Below are 22,419 nucleotides of genomic sequence, written 5' to 3'. Positions count from 1 at the left end.
AGTATTCAACATAACATGAAACATCCTGCGATTATACCACATAGTTATCAATTAACAGACATGCTGATTGACCATGCGCATAAGATGACATTTCATGGAGGTGCTCGTTTAACTTTGACATGGTTGCGACAACAATATTGGATTATCGGTGGGAATAATGCCGTTAAGAAGAGGTTAAGAAAATGTGTTATTTGTAGAAAACACAGCCCCTATAAACATGACCAGTTGATGGGGGACTTACCTGCAGCTAGAACCAATATAACTCGACCCTTCTACCATACGGGGGTTTATTTTACCGGCTTTGTGGATATAAAATCTCAAAAGGGAAGAGGAGTAAGGTGTACCAAGGGATACATCGCAGTTTTTGTGTGTATGGCAACCAAGGCCATACATCTAGAACTTGTGTCGGACCTGACCGCTTCGGCATTTATTTCTGCTCTTCGTAGATTCGCAGCCAGGCGGGGAACGCCCAGTCATATGTATAGGGACAACGGAACCAACTTCATAAAAGCAAATCGATAATTACAAGAAGAGATATTACATCTAAAATCAATAATTGACGAACAGTTCTATACCGAAATAACAGAAATGCAGATTGAATGGCATTTCAACGCTCCTTCGTGGCCGAGTGCAGGTGGCCTCTGGGAAGCAGCCGTCAAGTCTTTAAAATACCACCTAAAGCGAGTCATAGGGGAACAGAGGTTAACATACGAAGAATATTCAACGTTACTAGCGCAATTAGAAGCCTGTCTCAATTCTAGGCCTCTGTGTTCATTGAATGAAGATCCGGAAGACCTTGACGTCCTGACACCTTCACATTTTCTATCTGGGGGACCGACAGCGACCATAGTGGAAACGGAAAAGGACTTGCGTACTAGGTGGCAACTCATGCAGAAGATATACCAAGATATCTGGAAGAGATGGCGAGCTGAGTACCTAACCCAGCTTAACGTTCGCTCTAAGTGGCAGCGACCGAAACCAAGTATGCAAATAGGCGATATAGTCTTAATACATGATGCTAACCTACCACCTGGAAAGTGGGCCTTGGGTAGAATTGTAGAACTACACCCAGGAAAAGATGGATTCGTGAGAGTAGTATCCGTCAAAACCAAAAACGGTATCATCAAAAGACCGATAGTAAAACTATCTTTATTACCAGTCGGTGAAAATACAAAACACAATCAAATTCATACAAGCCAGTCAAGTAACATAATATAAACAATTAACAATAAAACATTAACATATAAAGTAACATATAAATAATTCGATGAGTCATCAATACTAAGGACTAAACAAACCACACCAGCTAATGCAAGAAGAAATTAATTTTGGGAAAATTATCAAAGGATTTTACTCTATCCGTTCAATTAGTCTGTTAGAACTACTGAAATTATATCACTTATTAAAAGAACGGGCAAAAATTGCCGCAGATTATCTCATTAGTCATTATCGAGATAAAAATACCTATCGTAAATACTAAATAGAGACACTTACGAGTTATAGCATAATAATAAAGAGACTTACTAATAACATGGTCACCCTACTCCCGGTATCAGATTACGTGGCGATCAACTTACAGAAAGATTTATAATTAATTTTGAATAAGTTTTATGTACCTACAAGATCTCATCACACACAGATTTGTAAAACCAAACCTCTACCTTTTCAAGATTCATGGGTACAATTTAATAATAATGAATGCTTATTGTACAAAAACAACAATCGAATACTGTGACCATACATGCAGATGTCCTAAAGCTAGAGATACCACCCGTCAACCATATTTTTAACCAAAACCATCTTCTAAACTGGAACTTGTGATAAGTGGTAAGGATAAGGAATGGGAAGGCAAAGGCTCTCAAATTAAGCAAATGAAATCGGAAAACGCGTTATTAAATGGCATTTTGTACCACGACTTGCATCACTATGTCGTGATCTACTTGCTGGTGGGAGCAGCAGCAGTTGCAGCAGTGTTATACGGCGTGCGGCGGCGCTGCACGCGCCCTCGCGCCGCATCTACTGTGCCGCTAGCCGCGACCCTGGGGTCAGCGGCGGCGGCACCACGCTTTGGCAGCGGTCTCAATAATCCGGTTTTAAGGTTTAGTGTAAAAGCGTTAGTGTAAATGACCAAAGTGTTAGTGTTAGTGTAAAACCATGTGTTAGTGTTAGTGAAAAACCATGCGTTAGTGTTAGTGAAAAACCATGCGTTAGTGTTAGTGAATCCACCTCACCCTTATTCCGTAAGCATCGCTTTACGGAAGAGTGTTAAACCATAAGGACACTAAGGATTAGTTAATGCGAAATTGAATCACCTTGTCTCATCATCATTCATGCCCATCCCTTTTCATCCATTTTCTCGTTGTGGGAGCATGTACAGTCTTCGTACATTAGCTTCATTGCGAGCTGTCAGCATTTAACGCGGACACGCGGCATTTTAATACATTTCATTAGTTCGCGTTCGATCGCCACCGCTATCGCGCGTTCTCACGACCATAACCATTAACCATATTATAGAGTTAAGGCAATAAAGGCAATTATTGTACTTAATTCTTTTATTTACTCCGTACGGGACCTACACCCCGTACAGTGACCATGTAATGTATTATGAAAATTTAGTTTATTTTTTCTAAATTTGTTCTTTTTTATATTCTGTTTAGCTAATTAAAATACAATTTAGCCATGTTCACATTCTATTCAAGATAAAATTAAAAAATGAAAACCAGTATAAAGAAGACTTCATATCAAACACAAACAAACACAAACATTCATTTATTCAATTAGACTACTATTTAGTAGCACTTTCGAATCGTCATTACATAATTATTTTAACATTTACCACCGATTCGGAAAGCAGTGATCTATGGAGAAGAATCGGCAAGAAACTCCATAGTTGCTCTTTTAAAATCATGTAAATATTACAATATATGAAACTTATATCTAACTACATAATATATCATAATATGCCAATGAACTGTCTCAAGAACTGTATCAAGGGTAAAATATCACTGTTAACTATTCACACGATCATTTTAAATTCAGTCTCCAGACTAACACGGTCATAGCATACCGTTGTAGCATACTAAATTATTTCGTTGGTGTCTAGGGAATAAACCCATTTAAAGTTAAGAAATAAATCTACGTGACGACCTAATAATGATTATATTTCTTTTATCCTTTATATAAAGAAGTTCCTCTTAAATGATTGTACAAAATGAACTAGGGTAATCAAAAGGTAAATTATGAGCAAAAAGATCACGTGTTAATCGTGAAAAAATACTTAAGATACGTTTACCGCTGGTAAGTAGCTTTTTATATCTGAGTGGAACTGCTAAGAAATGGAAACTAGAAATAAATTCATTAAAATTTGTAACAGCGCAATCCCTTTAATGAAAAGAGCCGCAAAGCTATGTTAGAACTTCACTCTTTGGTACAATGATTACATCCATTTCACATATGACTACATAGCTCTCACATACCACTATGCAGTTTAATTACTGTACAAAGCACAGAAGGGTCTTTGTACTGCCTACATTCCCTAGTTCTGTTAATGGCTATATTTCGTGCAACATTCGTGGACTAGTTTCGCCTCAACGGCCGCGTCATACAATGTTAAACTACACACAAAAGATTTGTTCACAGAAATCAGAATAATAATATAATTATACAAGTTCAAAAGTCAACCGTGTTATTAAAAGTGTAAAAGTTTTCTATGAGCCTTTCTGGATCTCTATGCTAAGAATGGAACGCAAGACTCCCAATTTAAAAAAAGCGAAAGAAGGCCATCAATCCAGATACATATTACAAAGTTAATAATAAGTCACTAATAAATGCAATAAATATTTGCATTTTTCTTTTTTTAATAAGCATTATAAAATTAGTTTCCTTTTCACGGTATTAAATCTAGGAAAGATACATCTAACAACAATTCAACTGCAAAATCGTCTATTGTCTAATTTCAAGCAATAATTTCTTGTTGCAACGTTTTTTTTCTCACTTCCCGTGTGAACTACCCGGTGAAACAAATTACCCTTTAATATACGTGCTTTTTCTACAACAAGCGATGAAACTTTATTCCTGAGAATTTCGTTTGAAAAACATGAAATGATAAAAGGCGCTGTGAAGCGAGAACTTTAAAAAATGTGAGCTTTATGTTATTAATTTTTTGTTTTTATAAATAAAGCTATGGCTGTTGTATATTATATGCATTCATTTATAATAAACTCAAACTCAAACATTTATTTATTCAATTAGTAGCACTTTCGAATCGTCATTACATAAGTATTTTTAACATTTACCACCGTAATAAACATTTTATTCCCCGAAAAATCTTCTAAGTATAATTAGACAACGTATTTTCATTTCATATCATGCAAAACGTTATCTTACAAACGTGAAAAAATAAGCAAAGGTACACCCGGTACACCGCTTCCTCGCTCGTTTCGTTTTTATTTACAAAGGTTCGTTACGTAGCCCACAATTCTCTCGGCTTATCGTTATTAAGTTATACAAGCCTTCGTCAGCTGAATGTGAATAAATGAAGGGATGTCGAGATTAAAGCGGCGTTATTAATACCGCTGAAGGTGTAATAGGGCTGCTAACCATGTATAAAATTTTGATTAGAGCTACATAATGATGTCCGCATTTTTGCATGAGCGAAAACTCGTCCTTTGTGTATTACCTCAGGTTTTTAGAATGAGAAGTTTCTACTAAATCTGAAAAAGCTTATAGCTTTAAAGTGTTACAAACTCATCAAAGTTTGCCATTTATAATAAACTAGATGTGTCCGGCGAAAATACAACGCTAAAGAGCTAATATTTCTATAACATAATATGTTTATTATTCTAGGACATAAGCTACAAGTTACAACGTACATATGTTTCATTAAAGTTATTCAACATTGTTATATTCTAAAAATACAAATTTTAGCATAGACACATAGTCTGCAAAAAAATTGTTATTACGTTATTTACTACGTAAGGATATATTAGTTTTTATTGATGTCATAAAGTATTGATTTTAAAATATTCTTATAGGTCCCTTTTTTTTAAGACAAAATAATTATAAATAAAAAGTAAAAAGGCCATTTTCTAAAGGTGCCAGCCCAACAAACATCTATGTTACACGTTGGAACATATGAGAATTTTATAGGGATGAGCATCACAGCTCTCTTAAGACGTAACAATGGCTCGATATATCGCTGAGTGGGGAGTATAGATAAAAACGTATTTCAATACGAGTTTTATGAATGTAAATCCTTTAATAAAAGCTTTAATATGTAGGTGTATATGTAATATGGAAGAAATAGCTCTATTTCTTAAAATATCCTCACTTAAAAGGGTAATACGGATTCATTATGGAATCGATTAAATGTGAAAAGAAAATACCTAAGAAATATAAAAGTTGCGTGTAGGGTGTGGTCGATCGAACCTATCGTCACAAGTCACAACACTGATCTAAACATCAAGTCTGGCTTTATAGCGTCTAGCTAACTATCGATTTATCATAACAAAGTTAGGTATATTTTTTTCACAGCGAATCTAATTCTTTACTCTTTTTTCAAATACGTCTGAAGTTGTTTTTCTAAGTTTTATGTTCTTGCTTTCACAAACAAATAACCTCAACTATCCCTACTAGGTAATAACGTCAATGAGTTGAATAATATATTTTTATATTCCATTTTTGCCTCACTATGACTATCATAGTATGATATATATGATTAGTCATAGTATGACTAATCTTTCAGTTACCAATGTTGTAGGTAACTTTGAAGTGTAGCCGCAAGAAGTACACACAAGCGGAGCCGTGGGCATTTTACTGGTAGCTAAAATATAAAAAGTACATGCAATAAAACGCATATAAATGTTCAAAAAATAAGCTGCGAGTACAAAAAGTATTTTCCACAAATCCTACATTTAAACTACACATTTCATTCACGAGAAATGTGCATTTTTTAATGTGGCAAAGCGATAAACGGTAAATTTAAACGTACGTACAGAAAATTACACCCACGTCTCTCCCGTATATAATGAGGTCAATTCATATGTAAAACGCGAATGTCGAATGTTGGATGCACAATGTGTGTAGGTATAACAAATAATACACGAGTACAAATACAAATTGCATGCATATTTCATTCAATCTCAATAATGAAATACATTCCAGAGATACGTTTGAACTTTGCTCGCCCACTTCTGATGTTATCATTTTTATTTAAACTACGCGATACATACAATTGTAATATTTTCAACATAAGAGGAAAATAAAAGCGTAGAAACGGAAGAGCGGTCATTGAATGATAGGTAACGTGAAACAAAAACTAACGGCTCGGACAGACGTCCGAAAATTAACTATATGTATATGAGGTAGGTAATTTTTTTAATAGAATACAATATGCAAATGGGCGCACGACTGACCTTAGAAGCATGATCCATCATTCTTAAACCTGTCTCCAAGAACATATGTTCAAGATAAAACCATTATTCAATGTTATTCATGAGTGTACTAGCGTATCTTTATTAAAACAAATACGTCTCTGATTTAGTCTATTTTGATGGAAAATGTTGGCAAACACAGATTCAGGGAAACTAATGCAATCTTAATCAAACAGCCAGTATCTAGAACGGATTTAAATCTCTGAGGAAGCGTAGTCTAATTTAAAAATGTAAATGAAATGAAAAAGGTTTAATAGAAAAAGTAAAGAATAATAGAAAAAAAGCTAATTGATTTCTATGCGCTGATTGGTCGGTGCGGCGAATGGTTATTAAATAAAAACAATAAATTAACTTTTAACCTTTCATGGGAGTACTAAATCTAAAAGAGGATAATATTTTAAGACTTCTATTCACGTTAGATGCAGAACAAGACTATTAAAAAAATAACAAAAAATCTTTTTAGTAAGTACTGGATAAGATAAAAAACGTCCCAAATGGCAGATGACAGGCGTCGAATCAAATAATAAAAGTCCATCGTCCTTCATTCTAGAATATTCTGACCCCGACATAGTGTGTGCTCTACATACGCTAGTCGCCTGGCGCTAAGCAAATATCGGCTCTCTTTGTAGTAAGTATACAAATACCTTTTTTTATAAGTCGGTTAGACTTAGCCGAAGAGATTAGAATTTTTGTATAATTAAAAAAAGTAATTTTTTACTTAGGTAGATACTTATTATATTCTTAACTGAAGTAATTACCTTTATTAAGTACCTACAGAAGGTATTTCGGATTTCTTATATCTCTGATATTCAAGTAAAATCTGATTACCCTACATCACGTTGAAGTATACTTATTACACAGCGACAGGAATCCGATAATTCATTCAATGAGAGTCTTCAGCCACGGCAATATTATCTTTAACGTGCTTCAGATTGCGTAGGCTATTTTCGATATTCAAATTTTATCAATTTGCCACAGCATTATTAAAAAACATCGATTCCAAATACAAACTCGCATTACATCGAGGATAATTTGTTTATTTTTCTAACGTATCTTAAATGTCATCTGTGGCTTTTTAATCTGTACAATATAGGCACAATGTTCTATATTATTATCTGTGACATTGGGTCAGACGTTATTAGCTGCGCTTAGTATAAAAATAAACGCAGAAAGGAGAGTAATGTAACAAGGTCACAAACGCCTTCGTCCAAGGACTAGAAGCTTAGATTCAATGCCTTTTAGAGGAGATAATTGCTCCCTCGGTACAGATCGTGATGAACTTGAAACTTTGAAACGAGAACTGAATAATGTTCATACTTTGAAGGACTCGTGTATATGTCATTATATTGTATTATTTGTGAATAATTAGCAGTTTGCCCTGGCTATGTTCGGGTTAAAGAATTAAAGATACATATGTAGATTTTTAATAAATAATTAAAGATTTATAAAACCAATGGATAATTTTTGTTTAAATCGTAACAAATAAACAACTCAAAATTCTTTCCTCTTTATTAATTTAAGTTAATGAATAATTAACCGCTCGCCCTTTTATATTATAAAAAAGTACTGGTGATATTATTTTTAATATTGGTAGATGTATAACCATTTTCTATTGTACATTATGTACTAGGGGCACTGAAATAATTAGATTACTTACCGAATGTATTCTTCTCGCAGCGTCGTGAATAGACAAAATGTGCGTTATTTTATATTTATCTAATTGTACTGGATCCTTTGAGTCTCTGTAATTACCCACATAAAGCCCGGGAAGCACCTGAAACAATCATTATGATTAAACAATAAAAAATAGCAGATAATATAATACTATACTAGTAGGTATGTATATTGTATCTAATATATAAAAATCAATGCCACTTTTCGTTGTAATTCCATAACTCGAGAACGGCTGAACCGATTTCGATAATTCTTTTTTTATTATATTCCTTGAAGTACGAGGATGGTTCTTATGTAGAGAAAACGTTAATATGTACCACGGGCGAAGCCGGGGCGGACCGCTAGTGTATTTATAAAATACCAGCAGCATTTCACGGGTACTTAAACTAATAATAGTCTATGTTTATCAGAATACACCTCAGTAAATTTGATAGAAGTTTAGAATTAGTTTAGTAGTTTCAAACATAAACCTACAACTTACGACTAAGCAGTAAATCCCAAATCCCAAAGGAACCTTTAATCAACTCTTCGTTCAATGTCCATATAATAAAGTTGTCAGTTGTGTCACAGATTAGATACTATAGGCTGTGTATCATGTACTAGGTAGGTACATGAAAGCTTTTATAGTTTTTAAACTGAAAATACTGAAACTACGAATATTTTTCATTTTCATATCATTCTACTAGGTTCCTAATATAAAAAAATTGAAAGTTGCAATCATTCCAACAATTTATATTTCGTGGCCTCCCAAAATAAAAAACATTTCAATGAAAAAATACTATTACAATGCAACCTATATTTGCATTATATTCTGAATATTATTTTTTATTCATGCACATAACAATGGGAGTTATAAAGTTCAAACTGCAGTCTTCATTACAAATGCGGGTATACAAGAAAAATACGGCCTCAAACACAATGCATTCTGATGATAAAAGAATATAGTAGAAAAGGGTTATGTCCGTTCGTAGACTTTAATAGATTTTAATCAACAACATTTCAAATGTCGTCTTACAGTTTCTATGAAAATACCAAGAGGAAGATTGTTTCAAAAATGATAATAACAAACGTTGAGGAATTCATTATTTCAATGTGTCATAAAATACATAATTCACTTAACTGTGAATTGTGCCATTGTCTGCAATTCATTCCTCATAATTAACCACATCCTTAAGAGATAAGTTACATATGTAAAGGGTATTTTAAACAGAAGTATCTGATATGTTACTAAAGTATACCTACGTTATTGGAAGATATTAGTTACATTCTTTTTTCGGAGTTTAGAAAAATATTCACGTTAAAAGCTTCCAAAATTTTACTAAACACCTTATTCCTTCCTTCATAGTTGTCGCATCTTAAACTTCAATTGCCCACTCAGGGCAAACAACAAAAAAATTGTTAGAATAACTCCTCGCACAGAACAATATGGAGGAAATTGTATGTTCTTTTGTTGTGAGCAAATTAGTTCCCGCGGTTGGTTAAGTGTAACCAAAGTGCGGAGAACAATAGCTTTGCCGCGTAGAAACAAAAGTACCTCGATTATCAACAGCTATCAATTATTTCAAGCTATTGAGGTAAATAAAATGAGGGGTCGTGGTTTTAATGTCGGTGAAATAGCACTTTAGAGTTTAGGCTTTTTTGTGTTTTATGTTACGAAATAAAGTTCTGTTATGAAAATAAATCTTTATTTCACCACAAACACAATATACAGTATACATTAATTAGAAATTTAACAATGCAGGAAAGATTTGCTGTAGCTTATTAGACAAAAGTTTTATCATTAAATCCCTTTTCGGTTACATTTATCGCCTATCGGCTATCGCTGTATTGCTTTCCTCCCCAAAACATATCAGATTTTTTTATATATTAGACGTATTATTCTTTGGCCCGGGCCATAGATGGTAGACCCATTCGTCTTCGCACGAACTCTCCACCGGGAAAAAGTCTTGGGAGCTTTTCGAATATTTCAATCAACTTATGACACGGACGCGATGAAGGTGAAAACGAAAATAATTTATAAGCCTAATAAATTCCCAAAATAAAATGTTATTTATAAAAATCCACAAACAATCAGAATAAAAGAATTGCACTTTATGAATTGCTTTTAAAATCTGTAATAAATTATGTAATTCAAGACCAATTAATTGTTGAAAAGATATTTCATACTGCATTTACATTGCGTGACTGTATAGCGTGACGATGTCGTGAAACTTGTCATTTCAATGCGTCATTCGTAGCATTTAAAACAGAGGCAAACATTTTATGTGACGAGATAATATCAGCACTGAGCACTGTCTTTGAAGTGGCATAAAACTTCATTTAAAAAAGTGAAATTTTCATACAAAAATATCTTAATACATTTTCATTGGCTTATATACATTGGCTTATTACATAATTAATGTAATGGATAGAGCACTACATTAAATCACTATAATACTTGTACTAATACTCTTTAGTGTGTTTATGTAATGTATTATGTAGTACGATATTCTTATTGGTGTTTGGGACTCATATTATAGCACGCATCTCTTGTGTTTTAGCTACGATTCTACTGCATTCAACCTTATGTTTACTACAACGGCCAATGAAAATGAAGCGATTGACCCATTTGCAGGACAAATGAACAGATTTGCACTTGATAAGTTCCATTAATTATCTAAATAGTTACAAGCTTTGTCTAGTTTGCTAAACAACAATTTTTCTTCAGTTAGAATCAAACAGGAAAAAATGGAGTGAGCTGTGAGAATGACTTACTCCTAGCTATATTCATTGAAAGCTTATTTTATTTTAAAAAAAATAAATAATAGTAAAATATTTAGACAAATTATAAGTTAGTTATAATTTATAAATAATATAATTATTACCCATTACTGTATCCCACAAAGTTCTTGCTGGGTAGTTTGGGTTATAACTCGCTGGAACTTCGTAGAAGTCTATCAACTGTTAAATTTACTCTTAACGTTTTATACAATAAAATAGATTCAAACGATTTATTAGAAATGCTCTTACGGCTAAATGTGCCTGACAATTATACACGGGCTCGTAGCCACCAACTGTTAGCTGCTTGGCGCAGACGCACGGTTCAACGCCAACAGTCTCCGGTGCCTCGCATGCTTTCACTGCTGAACTCAATCCTCAATTCTGTACCAGTATATGATTTGTTTGTGTCAGGGATGGGAATGAAAGGTGAAGAATGTAAGAGGTACCTAGAACTAAGGACATAGTGATAACTTTAGAATTAAGTTTTATATATGTATGGTTTGGCGAATGCCGTAAATAAATAAATAAATAAGAGGTTGTAAATAAAGTGATGTTAATGTTATTTATAAATAATCATACACCGGCCTTCCATTGAAACCTTGTTAAAGAGTTCTTAAGCGTGCTGACAAAAACAGTTCGAGAAGAGATGATTGTTGATACGACACGTAATGGTCTAAAGATATCCGTTTTAAAAAGTTCTTCCATTGAGCTTTATGATAAGTTCAGAGGAGATAAAATGTGTCGATAATATCTGGCTGTTGACATTTCACTAACGCTACACTGTGCTACAGTCGAGTTAATAGAAATTTCAATTTTTACAGACCCCACGATAGCGTTCAAGTATTTTCAATAAGGTAGAGTTCATATTTATTATTTATATAACTATTTTTATTTATATATTATTTATATATTAGTAACTTTAAAGAAATTTCATATTTTTTATTTATTCTTGGGAATATTAAAATATCGATTATTATCGACAAATGAATTACCAACTGCGTAAGTACCTAATGCGATACATTGTAAGCGCTAATATAAATCCTGTTAACATTTTAAGTGCATTCTTTTCAACCTAAAAAATAAGACTTATGTTTGAGACAGATAATTTCTCGATATTAATTTTATAAAATTAAAATAGCGAAGCACATGTAAATAGATTAGGTTTACATTGGCTATATTCAATTTTATAAAAATGAATGAAGGTTAAAATACCCAACAATCTGAAAGCTCAAATCTATCAAGACACGAATACCAAATAATGATCTGGATTTCATTATTGGTGTCATTTATCAAATATCAATTTTGCAGTATAATGTAAATGTAGGTTCATTATATTTTGAACAAAACATCCACTGAAGCTGTTCTATTTAATAACTGAGACGACTGTTTTCAACAATTCAGAATTGCAAAGTTAAAATTTACACAAGCGCGGATTACGGGTAAAATAAACAAAAACCGGGCCTATTTGCCCGCTGGGTCGCATCTTTGGGCTTTTGGCACATTTGCGAGTCTATTTCCAATTCGTTTTTACTGCAAATCGTTACATTATTGGGGACGATTACCTTTGAGTCTCGCGATTTTGAAATGAGGCTTTATTTGGCTGTAACATACAACCAATTAGGTACGTATGATATTCGAAAGCATTTTCATATTACTACTTTCGCTTATAGGTATAATGTAACCATATTTGCTAGATACTCAAAAGGCCAAAGTAATTCGTGTTGTTTTGTCCCATATCTGGAAAAATCGGAAGTTAATTTGGTAGTTAACCGGGTTGAACAAACTACAACAGAGCCACGGCGACATTTGCCCCAAATTGTAATTACTTACCCCACACTAGTTACAATCTAATTGAATGTTCATTAATAAATTCGTATAATAATAACGTTAACGTTTTTATACTATTGAACTCTCTTAATGACTAACTTTTTTATGCGTAAGTGCCTATTGTAATCCTTAGGTATTGTAAATCCTATAAAGAACTGCCTTATTCTACTTGATCCGATTGAGTGATTAGGTCCTTACTCCACCTTACTCCAGCGTCATCGGATTTTCTGTCTCATCAGATTAAGAGACAAAGCGTATAGTGTGTAATTATTGTATTTTTAACATACCAGATAAAGTATCTGGGTTAAAAGTGGTAAAATCTATGTAGATTATAATTTCTACCAAATAACAAAGATTCAATCAGCTTTATTGCCTGTAATCGACACGTCTCCTTCCAAACTTTAAAGTTTATAATATTAGCCAGATGGGATTAAGAGCAATTACGCTCATTAGTATGAACTATGCTATTTACTGGTCTTAGCCAGGATGGGTCGATTAGGATTTTATCCTTTAAGTCAGAGAACTATTTTATGGGCAGGTAAATACATAAAACATATGCAATATATGCCATAAATTATTAACAAAAAACATTAAAGAAGTGGAATTAATGTAAATGTCTACCTAAAGTAATCACAAGAAAAGTGTTTTAGCGAAATAAACGCCGTATAAACTCCGTGGCCACTTAACATAACATGCCTCTTAATGTCAGGTTAACAGCCAAGTAAAGTTTTCTTTGCGAAAGGGAAATAGAACGCGTATTATTAAACGAAATTGAAGCTGAAAGGATAGGTAAATATATGAACAGAAATAATATAATAATATATGACTCTATATGAGATATATTGCTACCTAATAGTAAAAATATTGAATGCTTTCTATGCATTCAATATTTTTACCAATATTTCTTTCCAAGTGCAGTACATGGCCCTAAATAATAGTCGTTGTATCTATCGTATGTTTGAAGCGAAGAGAAAATCGGTCTACCGGCAAATTAACCATAAATTTGCTACTACAGCTTCAAAAAAGGACGACACTTCAAATATTTTCCATCAAACCCGTCTACCTATATTTTATTCATATATATAACCCAAGCACGCTAAAGCATTTTCCCCAAGGTAAGCATGTCTTGCTCTATTATTCTTGTTTATTCTTCCCAAGAGGCAATTTTTAAAATAGGTTTACTTCAGAGACTCGGGGCTGACAAAAACTATTTTGACAGAACGTTAATGCACCCACAAATAAAATTATATGATAAACTAGCGGTCCGCCCCGGCTTCGCCCGTGGTACATGTTTACGTTTTCTCTCCATAAGAACCATCCTCGTACTTCAAGGAAAAAAGAATTATCGAAATCGGTTCAGCCGTTCTCGAGTTATGCGCTTACCAACACATTTTGCGATTCATTTTTATATAATAGATATACAAACCTAACTATCATAACTCTCAATAATATATTGTGATATTATCGTGTTTCAATTTTATTTATTGCTTTTAGTAGGTACATACGAGGCAAAAGCGAGGTAATTTTTTAAGGCTAATCGTTAGCCTAATGGAAGGGTAAATAGAGTATGTATTTTACTTGTTTTAAATAGTAATATCATATTGATGATGGTACTTGGATGCATGCATCCACAATATGTAACTATCTCCGTTTTGTCTTTTTTATGTATCATAAATTATATTTGCGTTTTGGTTTAATTATTGTAAGTACAATGAATAATTCTGTTTAAATATATAAATAAATTGATATTTGCGGTCTATGCACAGATTCTTTAATACCTAGTTGCTAAATGCTACATTAACATATTGAGTACGTAACATGGACTAGATTTTTTTTATACATAAGTTAGATTTTATTAAAGCATTATAAATATTATGTTATTAGTTGTTACTCTAGGTTTAGACTCTAGAGTCTAGACAGAAACTATTTAATAATAATCTATGCTCTCCATTGACTCCATTTATCCCCAAAACCTAGGTATTTTAGTAAATATTTTTTTATCAATAAAGTAAGTAGACAATAAGTTTGATTTTAGATTAATCATAGCAATAAACAAATATGTACAAATTAGGTATGTTTTGTTAAAGGCAAGAATAAATTTAAAAACAATATAAATATTATATTTTTTACAATTTATTACAATAGCTGTTATGCCCAACTTAGTGAAATAAAAAAAACTATTTATCATATTATTTCATTAGACACATAAATAAGCATTCTATTAGAATAAATTCTATTACTTCATAACATTTATTTTATTTTATTATTTGATTATAAATAAAATATTAAGTTTAAATCAAGTATTATTTTGTACTATAGAAAATTTTGCTAAATATTGAACTGATAAATCATTTTTTACATTATGTTACAAATTCTCGTAGTCTGGGCTACGAAATTTACGTGCGACAAAATATCGTAGCGATGCTACGTTAACATTACGTAACCAGCCCCTCTCCATACCCTCTCCGCAGAACAACAAAAGGTATGTGATATCACTTATTTACTTACCTTATTCATTCCATTCCCCATTTTTAATGACGTCTACTATCTAACTATCGAGTAAATTATTGTCGTATATATAACAATTTCTATAACATCTACTACGGCTAAACTTTTAACACTTTTTGTAAAATATATAATTTCAACATTTGATACAATTATTATTAAGTTGTTAATGTCAATTGTCAACATTCACATCACTATGACTACATTGTTGATACCGGTGAAACGGGATTTCGTCGATATCTTTACGACTTTTTATGTTATTTTCAAATTACGGTACGCCGTATGACGCGCCAGTTTTAAAAAAAATGTTTTGCCCGCGGAAATACTGCTAATTTTCGCTGAGTCAACGTGTATCGATCGCGTTTTTTGACTCGTATTATAATTTAAGTCACGGGTCGTTCGTGCAGAATGAAATACATGCAGTCATCGTTGCTGGCGGCGCGCCACTGCCGACGGCGAGTGCCGGGCCCGGGCGTCACTGCGTCTATAAACTGAAGTGATGCTCGGCATAAATATCGATATCGATATTTTACATAATATTATGTTTTATTTACTTACATAATATGTGTGATTTTCAGTAACACGTTAGCATGCCATCATAAATTGAAGTGGTTTCTTCGTAAATATCGTATCGATATTCAACTCATGTTTTATTTGCTTTTTAGTCACCTAGTTAGTACTTCTCTAAATTGGGTTTGTAGAGTTTTTGCCTGAAATATACAACGATGTTTAATATTAAATAATTGAAATGTATGTGATAATATATTATCATGTTTGATACTGTATGGTAGGTAATAGGAGAAAATTATTTCGGTTGATTACAATAAAGAAAAAGCCTATACAGATGTTTACTTTACTATCACTAGAATCCTAAATTATACCTACTTTAATTTATTCGAGCACATAGTAGTTTCGATAGTTAACAATAATCACAGTACATCACTATCATTTTACTGGTAGAAAAGGCAAAAGGACCTGAGTTAAGAGTGAAAACATGTAAAAGGTCGATTTAATGCCCCTACATTTTACTTCTTACGTGGTAAAAGCTAGTGATTCTTATTGTTCTACTATATCCGTATAGGTTATGATTTCAAATCATATACTATCTAACTTCCCTGACTCCATCCGCGTAGATTCGATAAATACAATAAACTTTCCAATTGAGATCATTGAGAAATGAACCATGTTACTCATGACACCCACTGGAAAGTCTATTTCAATCATTGAGTTTCTATGTAGTATGTACTACGTAGTTACGTACGCAGATTATGTTCGTGGTGTCCTCTCTATACGTAGTAATAATACATAATGATTTCAATCAGTACATTCGTTTCGGAGTAAAGTTAGAACAAACACAATGTAGGTAATTTTTTGTCAAATATAAAACGGGTATCTTTTAATGAAGGCTGTAATTTGACGTAACAAAAATAGACCAATTATTATTTTTTAACGTGGAAACTCAGGCCTGAGTTGAAGTATGTTAGTATGAAGACTAACATATTTTTTTTTGGTCTGAAATTTTATATTTAGAAATAAACAATAATATAATATTACTAGCTTACCGCCCGCGGCTTCGGCCTTCGCCCGCTTTCTCTAAAACGATTTGAGATTTAAACTATCCTATCTCTCAAGTTGGATCAAAGTGCACATATGTATATAGTATGTATGTATATAATATGTAATATTATAATATCATCATTAGTGATGAATACGAAACAAAATATTATGTAAGTACCTATGAGTTAGAAGGCAGCGTTAGATCTCATTGAATGCCTACGTCTAGACATTCCACCATAAATACCTCGACGCCTTTCTTCACCCGTTCCTAAAATAGTAAATGATACATTGTATAACTGTAGTAAATACTAAATTTGTAGGTACTTAATTTTTCTACCAACGACACAGTTATGTTGGTCGATAACTGACCTACCCTATAATATTCGTAGGCGTGATACTCAAAATGTCTTAGAATATTTATTTCCCATATCTTAGTGCATACTTCATGTTCGGAAGGCTGAATGAAGCATATTTTTCCATAAATAAACCTACATTTTCACGCTCCAATTGGCACATAATCCATCAGTGTAGAATTTATAGATGTTCCCTTTAACAGAGCTATTCAGTAAATATTTATGAAACACGAAGTTTGAGGTGAAGTCTAACAAACTCTTAACTTTTAAGTACCTCCTAAACTAGACGACTGTAATAGGAACTGCGATAAACTAGCTGCCAACTTTATCAAATTACTTGGCACGTTTTTTTCATAGCAAAGGTAGTTACGTAAAGGTCTAATTAATTCAAGGAACATCCACAATTATTATTTTATTATAGCTTTATAATTAATATACGTTAGAAAATGAATAGAACCTGTATGGTGGTCGGTTTTCTTACCGATGCGATGTATGTTCTGATGTGGTTCTGATTCTGTCTGAATTTTGCCAAATAATGACCGATCAACTATAGACATGAAGATATTCATATGATCACATCTTGGATCACATAATAAATACAGTTTTCAATTTATTTGACAGTTTAAAATATTTACAAGTAAGTATAAGGTACATAATACATTAAACGGACTGATACAATACATAAGGCGGCTTTATCGCGTACCGGCGATCTCTCCCAAGCTGCCGCTTCCATCTGGTATATTCTAATTAAATAACTACTATTATGTATGCATCCGATATTTAACATTTTTTAAACGACAAAATCTAAGTTACGGCGCAGTGACGACGAGGCTTATATTTATTTTATAATATCGGGCGCGGCCGAAGCTAGGGGTTAAATAAAAAATATAAAATATGTAAAAACATCTTGTGAACAGCCACGGAAATTCTTAACAGCGATACTATGATGTTTTATAAGTTTTATTTAATAAGGTCATTACGTTGAAGAATAACACAAACTTTTCAGTTTTATTTATTTAGATATTTATTTAGATTTCATTTTATAATTAAATTGTTTATACTATGAACTATTAGACCGGGAGATATTGACACAAAATTTCGAGTCATTTGTAACAGGATGGCGGTTCTACAGGGGTCTTAATACGCAATGAAAAAAAGAAAAATGATGGTGTGAACGCTGGTACCGGCGGCTTAAAGCGACAGTCGAACTCGTCGGAAAAATAGCGATTTGTAACACAAAAATTTTAGAATTTACCGATAGCCCATAAAAAAGAAGTAGGCGGTAGTGTCATGCCATACTTTTCCGGTGTGACTTACAGCCCGCCATACCGACGCGAATGTGTTGATTTAAATAAAACAATTATTCAACCATTTGTATCAGGCTAACTTTTGCACAGGTAACCATCGTCGTGCAGCCATTTACGAAAATCGCCATGCCATACTTTTCGGACGATTCCAAATGGTCCCCATACCGCCGAAAATCTGCAAAAAATTTTTATTTCGCCAAAATTTTTGTACCAGTATTGCATTTGGATTTTTAGAGAGTATTTGATAAAATGTGACCATTATTATATTTGCCATAATTCTAGTAGGGGGAAAAAGTGCTGTCATACTTGAAAAATTAATTTAGTATTAATTTATATAAGTGAAGATTTCCAACACCTAGATCTTTGAAATTTTGTATTTATATTCGTTGATCCTCAAACTTACAGGAAAAATAAGTGCCATACTGTTACAAATCGTTTGACTTTCGCTATTTTCCGACGAGTTCGACTAACGCCCACGCGACTAAGCCGCCGGTACCAGCGTTCACACCATCGTTTTTCTTTTTGTCATTGCGTACTAAGACCCCTGTAGAACCGCCATCCTGTTACAAATGACTTGAAATTTTGTGTCAGTATCTCCCGGTCTAACATGAAGATATTCATATGATCACATAATTAATACAATTTTCAATTTATTTGACAGTTTAAAATATTTACAAGTACATAATACATTAAACGAACTGATACAATACATAAGGCGGCCTTATCGCTTACCGGCGATCTCTCCCAAGCTGCCGCTTCCATCTGGTATATTCTAATTAAATAACTACTATTATGTATGCAGCCGATATTTAACATTTTTTAAACGACAAAATCTAAGTTACGCCGCAGTGACGACGTGGCTTATATATTTTATTTTTAAATAATATCGGGCGCGGCCGAAGCTAGGAGTTAAATAAAAAATAAAAAATATGTAAAAACATCTTGTGAACAGCCACGGGAATTCTTAACAGCGATACTATGATGTTTTATAAGTTTTATTTAATAACGTCATTACGTTGAAGAATAACACAAATTTTTCAGTTTTATTTATTTAGATTTCATTTTATAATTAAATTGTTTATACTATGAAATCGTTTATCATACCTACGTATAAGTATTTGAAAATGGTAATGTTTTTCAACGTTATGGGCGTAGTTTTAGCTACACGCATTCTTATTTAACTCATAGTTCCCTAGGGACCCAGGATCAAACATGAAAGTTAAATAGAGAGGACTCGATTTTCCGGCCCTCAATTATTTATATACCCCCATCAAATTACTTTATACCTAAATTTAATGACTTATAATCGCGCGATCGAATCGCGTATAATGAATATTGTATAGTTAACAGTCGGTATATAATTTGTTGAATAAATAATCCTGCTATGCTACTTATATAATAATATAAACATGAAAGTCTTTTAGTCTTTTAGAGAATTTACACATGATTGCTACTCCTTCACGCAAACACTACTGAACCTGTCTTTTTTATATGTACCTACTAGTACAGTACATAAACAAACTATGGAAAAATTTGTTTCTAAGTTGGGCTTCGTTGGCGGGTAAATCGGCGCAGCAAAGCTAGTATGAGTGTAAAACACAACTTAAATATATTTGATTAATAATTGTGGCATAATGCAGATTTCAATCAATATAAATACTTACAAGAATCTTACTGAGAACTTTAATATACAGAATATATGCAAAAGGCAATAAATAAAAAGTAATTATTTTAAATCTTTAATGTATACGGTAAAAAACAGTTTAACATCTCATGATACATTTATTAAATATTCAATAATAAATAAGTACTTACTTACTTATAATATGTTATCTTACATCACAATATGCAACATGTTAATTTTTATTTCAGTTACTTAATACAAATACTTAACAACAATCATATTATAATATTATTCAGTAGGTATGTATGAAATATGTTTCATATATCAAAATTAAATTTTCGAAAATGCGGAAGAATTCCAACCAATACCCGCGGCCCCATCAATAAAGCGGCTCAATGGAACACAGTGGGGTTTTAGTTGGTAAATTGGTAATCCAACATAACCCACTGCTACTTCCCCAGGGGCCGTGGGTATATTTGCAAGATTTCCCCACTTAAAGAAAAAGTTATGTTGGAAGTAACAGTAAAAGTGTTATTAAAATACACTAACTTTCACTTCAGTGAGTTTTAGGAATGTTGATTGGACAATAAAATAAGAGGTACCTATGTTATTTTTTGCTTGTTACGAGGAAGTGACACAAGTACGAGTCCAACAACTATAAATAGAGCACCGATCCACCATTTTATAGATGTAGCTTCATTAAATAGAAAAACTCCTATTAAGCCCTGGAACAAAAACAAATATACAATTAATATAGTTTCATGCATTTTTATATGAAGGAACTAAAAATAAGTGTTCAGGTTTCATTGAATAATTAACAGCTGCATATTTTTTGTTCGCTCTTAAGTTTTCTTTCATTTTATGAAGTAAACATTGTGAGCAGTTTCAAATTTTAATCTATTCTATGTATCTAGGTTTATCTAGGCTTTTTATTGAATAACAAGATATTTACTATGTGAATTTCAAGTTATAATGTTAACAATCCCTAATACTACAGAGAACAAATTATTTATTACAGTGGTATCCATATTCTTTCTAGTGTATATATGTATATATTTGCTACTCTCACTGCAATTATTGACTAAACAATGCAACTATCTATACATATAATAAATCTGTAGAAGGGTCAATTCTGTACATTGAAAATATTGAAAAAATAAATAGCAGGGGGTGTTACTGGATCGATACCAAGCCCAAATATGTGATTAAGAAAATTTTTGTCTGTCTGTCTGTATGTTCAGGCATCACGTGAAAAGTAAGGGTTCGATTTCGATGAAACTTGGTATAATTATACCTTATTATCCTGGGCATAAAATAGAATACTTTTTATCCCGGAAAAATACGAAGAAAAAAAAATCTTAATTTTTCTTAATTTTTCCGCGCGGACGGAGTCGCGGGCGGAAGCTAGTAATATAATATAAGCTAAACTTACAGATAATACATAGCTAGATGCAGAGGAAATGACAGTTGGTGTTACAGTACTGGGTGCTGCATCCAGGGATCTCATGAAATGCCTCAAGCTCCATGTATTCACTGTTACCATCAATACTAATAAGGCTGCCCATATAATGTAGCCATCACCCTGGAAATAATTATTGAATTTGTATAATAATTATTAAGATCATCTAGAAGTTAGAACTTGGATCATAAAATGTTTGCAACAACAAGATCTGTTATTAAGTGGGAATGTGTAGTATTGCAGATATACAGCATAACTTACTACTACGGAAGATGTTCCTGTTAATTTGCCTAATGTGTTTCCCATGGATGCCCATAGTCCAGCAAGAAAGGCTTCGTTCATCATTCTGATTGTTATGTGGTTATAATAATTGTTATTTTACAGTAGAGTTATAATCCATAGCATTAAATACTACTATACTTCATAATACATTTATATAAATAAAAGCGTCTCATGATTTTGAAATGGAAATTATTAATTGTTGTGTACACAAACACTAATATAAAGTCAAAACCACAAGTCAGAGGGTCAAAACCACTGGGCAAGAGTCAAAACCGTCAAAACCATGTCAAAAATTTCAAAACAAAGACATGTCAAATGTCAGCAATCAGCATCAGTCAGCATCTCAGTCAGCATCATTCTTTACTCATCAATGAACGTTTTGCGTTTGATGTAAATGCACCATTATTAGAATAACCGTGATTTTTTTATTATTTATATAAATCAAGAAGATGCATCTTACTGTAAATATAAAGTCAAAACAGACGGGAGTCTAATTTTAATATCTGGCGTCCGTCTGCGTAAAGCTTCGACCATGAATTCCAAAAACGGCCTGTGAAAAGACCACTGAAATAACCTTTATAATGGGCAAACCAAGGGCAAACTATACACAAATATAGAATATTTTTCAGCCAAGAAGTAA

General features: G+C 32.8%; 2 protein-coding genes across 3 annotated transcripts in view; both read right to left on the bottom strand.

The window, feature by feature from the left end:
* LOC123694367 (dual specificity protein phosphatase 22) overlaps window positions 1-15,638 on the bottom strand; it is a 33,379-nt gene extending 17,741 nt beyond the window's left edge. For both annotated transcript variants that reach the window (XM_045639788.1, XM_045639789.1), the window contains exons 1-2: window positions 15,201-15,638; window positions 8,089-8,205 (exon numbers count right to left, since the gene is read on the bottom strand). In XM_045639788.1, coding sequence (XP_045495744.1) covers window positions 8,089-8,205; window positions 15,201-15,221 — 138 coding nt within the window. In that variant the 5' untranslated portion in view covers window positions 15,222-15,638. The remainder of the gene's footprint in view (window positions 1-8,088; window positions 8,206-15,200) is intronic.
* Window positions 15,639-20,350: 4,712 nt separating this feature from the next.
* Window positions 20,351-22,036, bottom strand: LOC123694388. The gene is made up of 3 exons (XM_045639815.1): window positions 21,759-22,036; window positions 21,471-21,620; window positions 20,351-20,763 (listed from the first exon to the last, which is right to left on the bottom strand). Exons 1-3 carry the CDS (start codon window positions 21,840-21,842, stop codon window positions 20,641-20,643), a joined length of 357 nt encoding a protein of 118 aa, XP_045495771.1. The 5' UTR covers window positions 21,843-22,036; the 3' UTR covers window positions 20,351-20,640.
* Between the last annotated feature and the right edge of the window lie 383 nt (window positions 22,037-22,419).

The sequence above is a fragment of the Colias croceus genome, chromosome 9, assembly GCF_905220415.1.
Source record: "Colias croceus chromosome 9, ilColCroc2.1".
NCBI classification, from domain to species: domain Eukaryota; kingdom Metazoa; phylum Arthropoda; class Insecta; order Lepidoptera; family Pieridae; genus Colias; species Colias croceus.
This window is presented reverse-complemented; position numbering and strand designations above follow the sequence as displayed.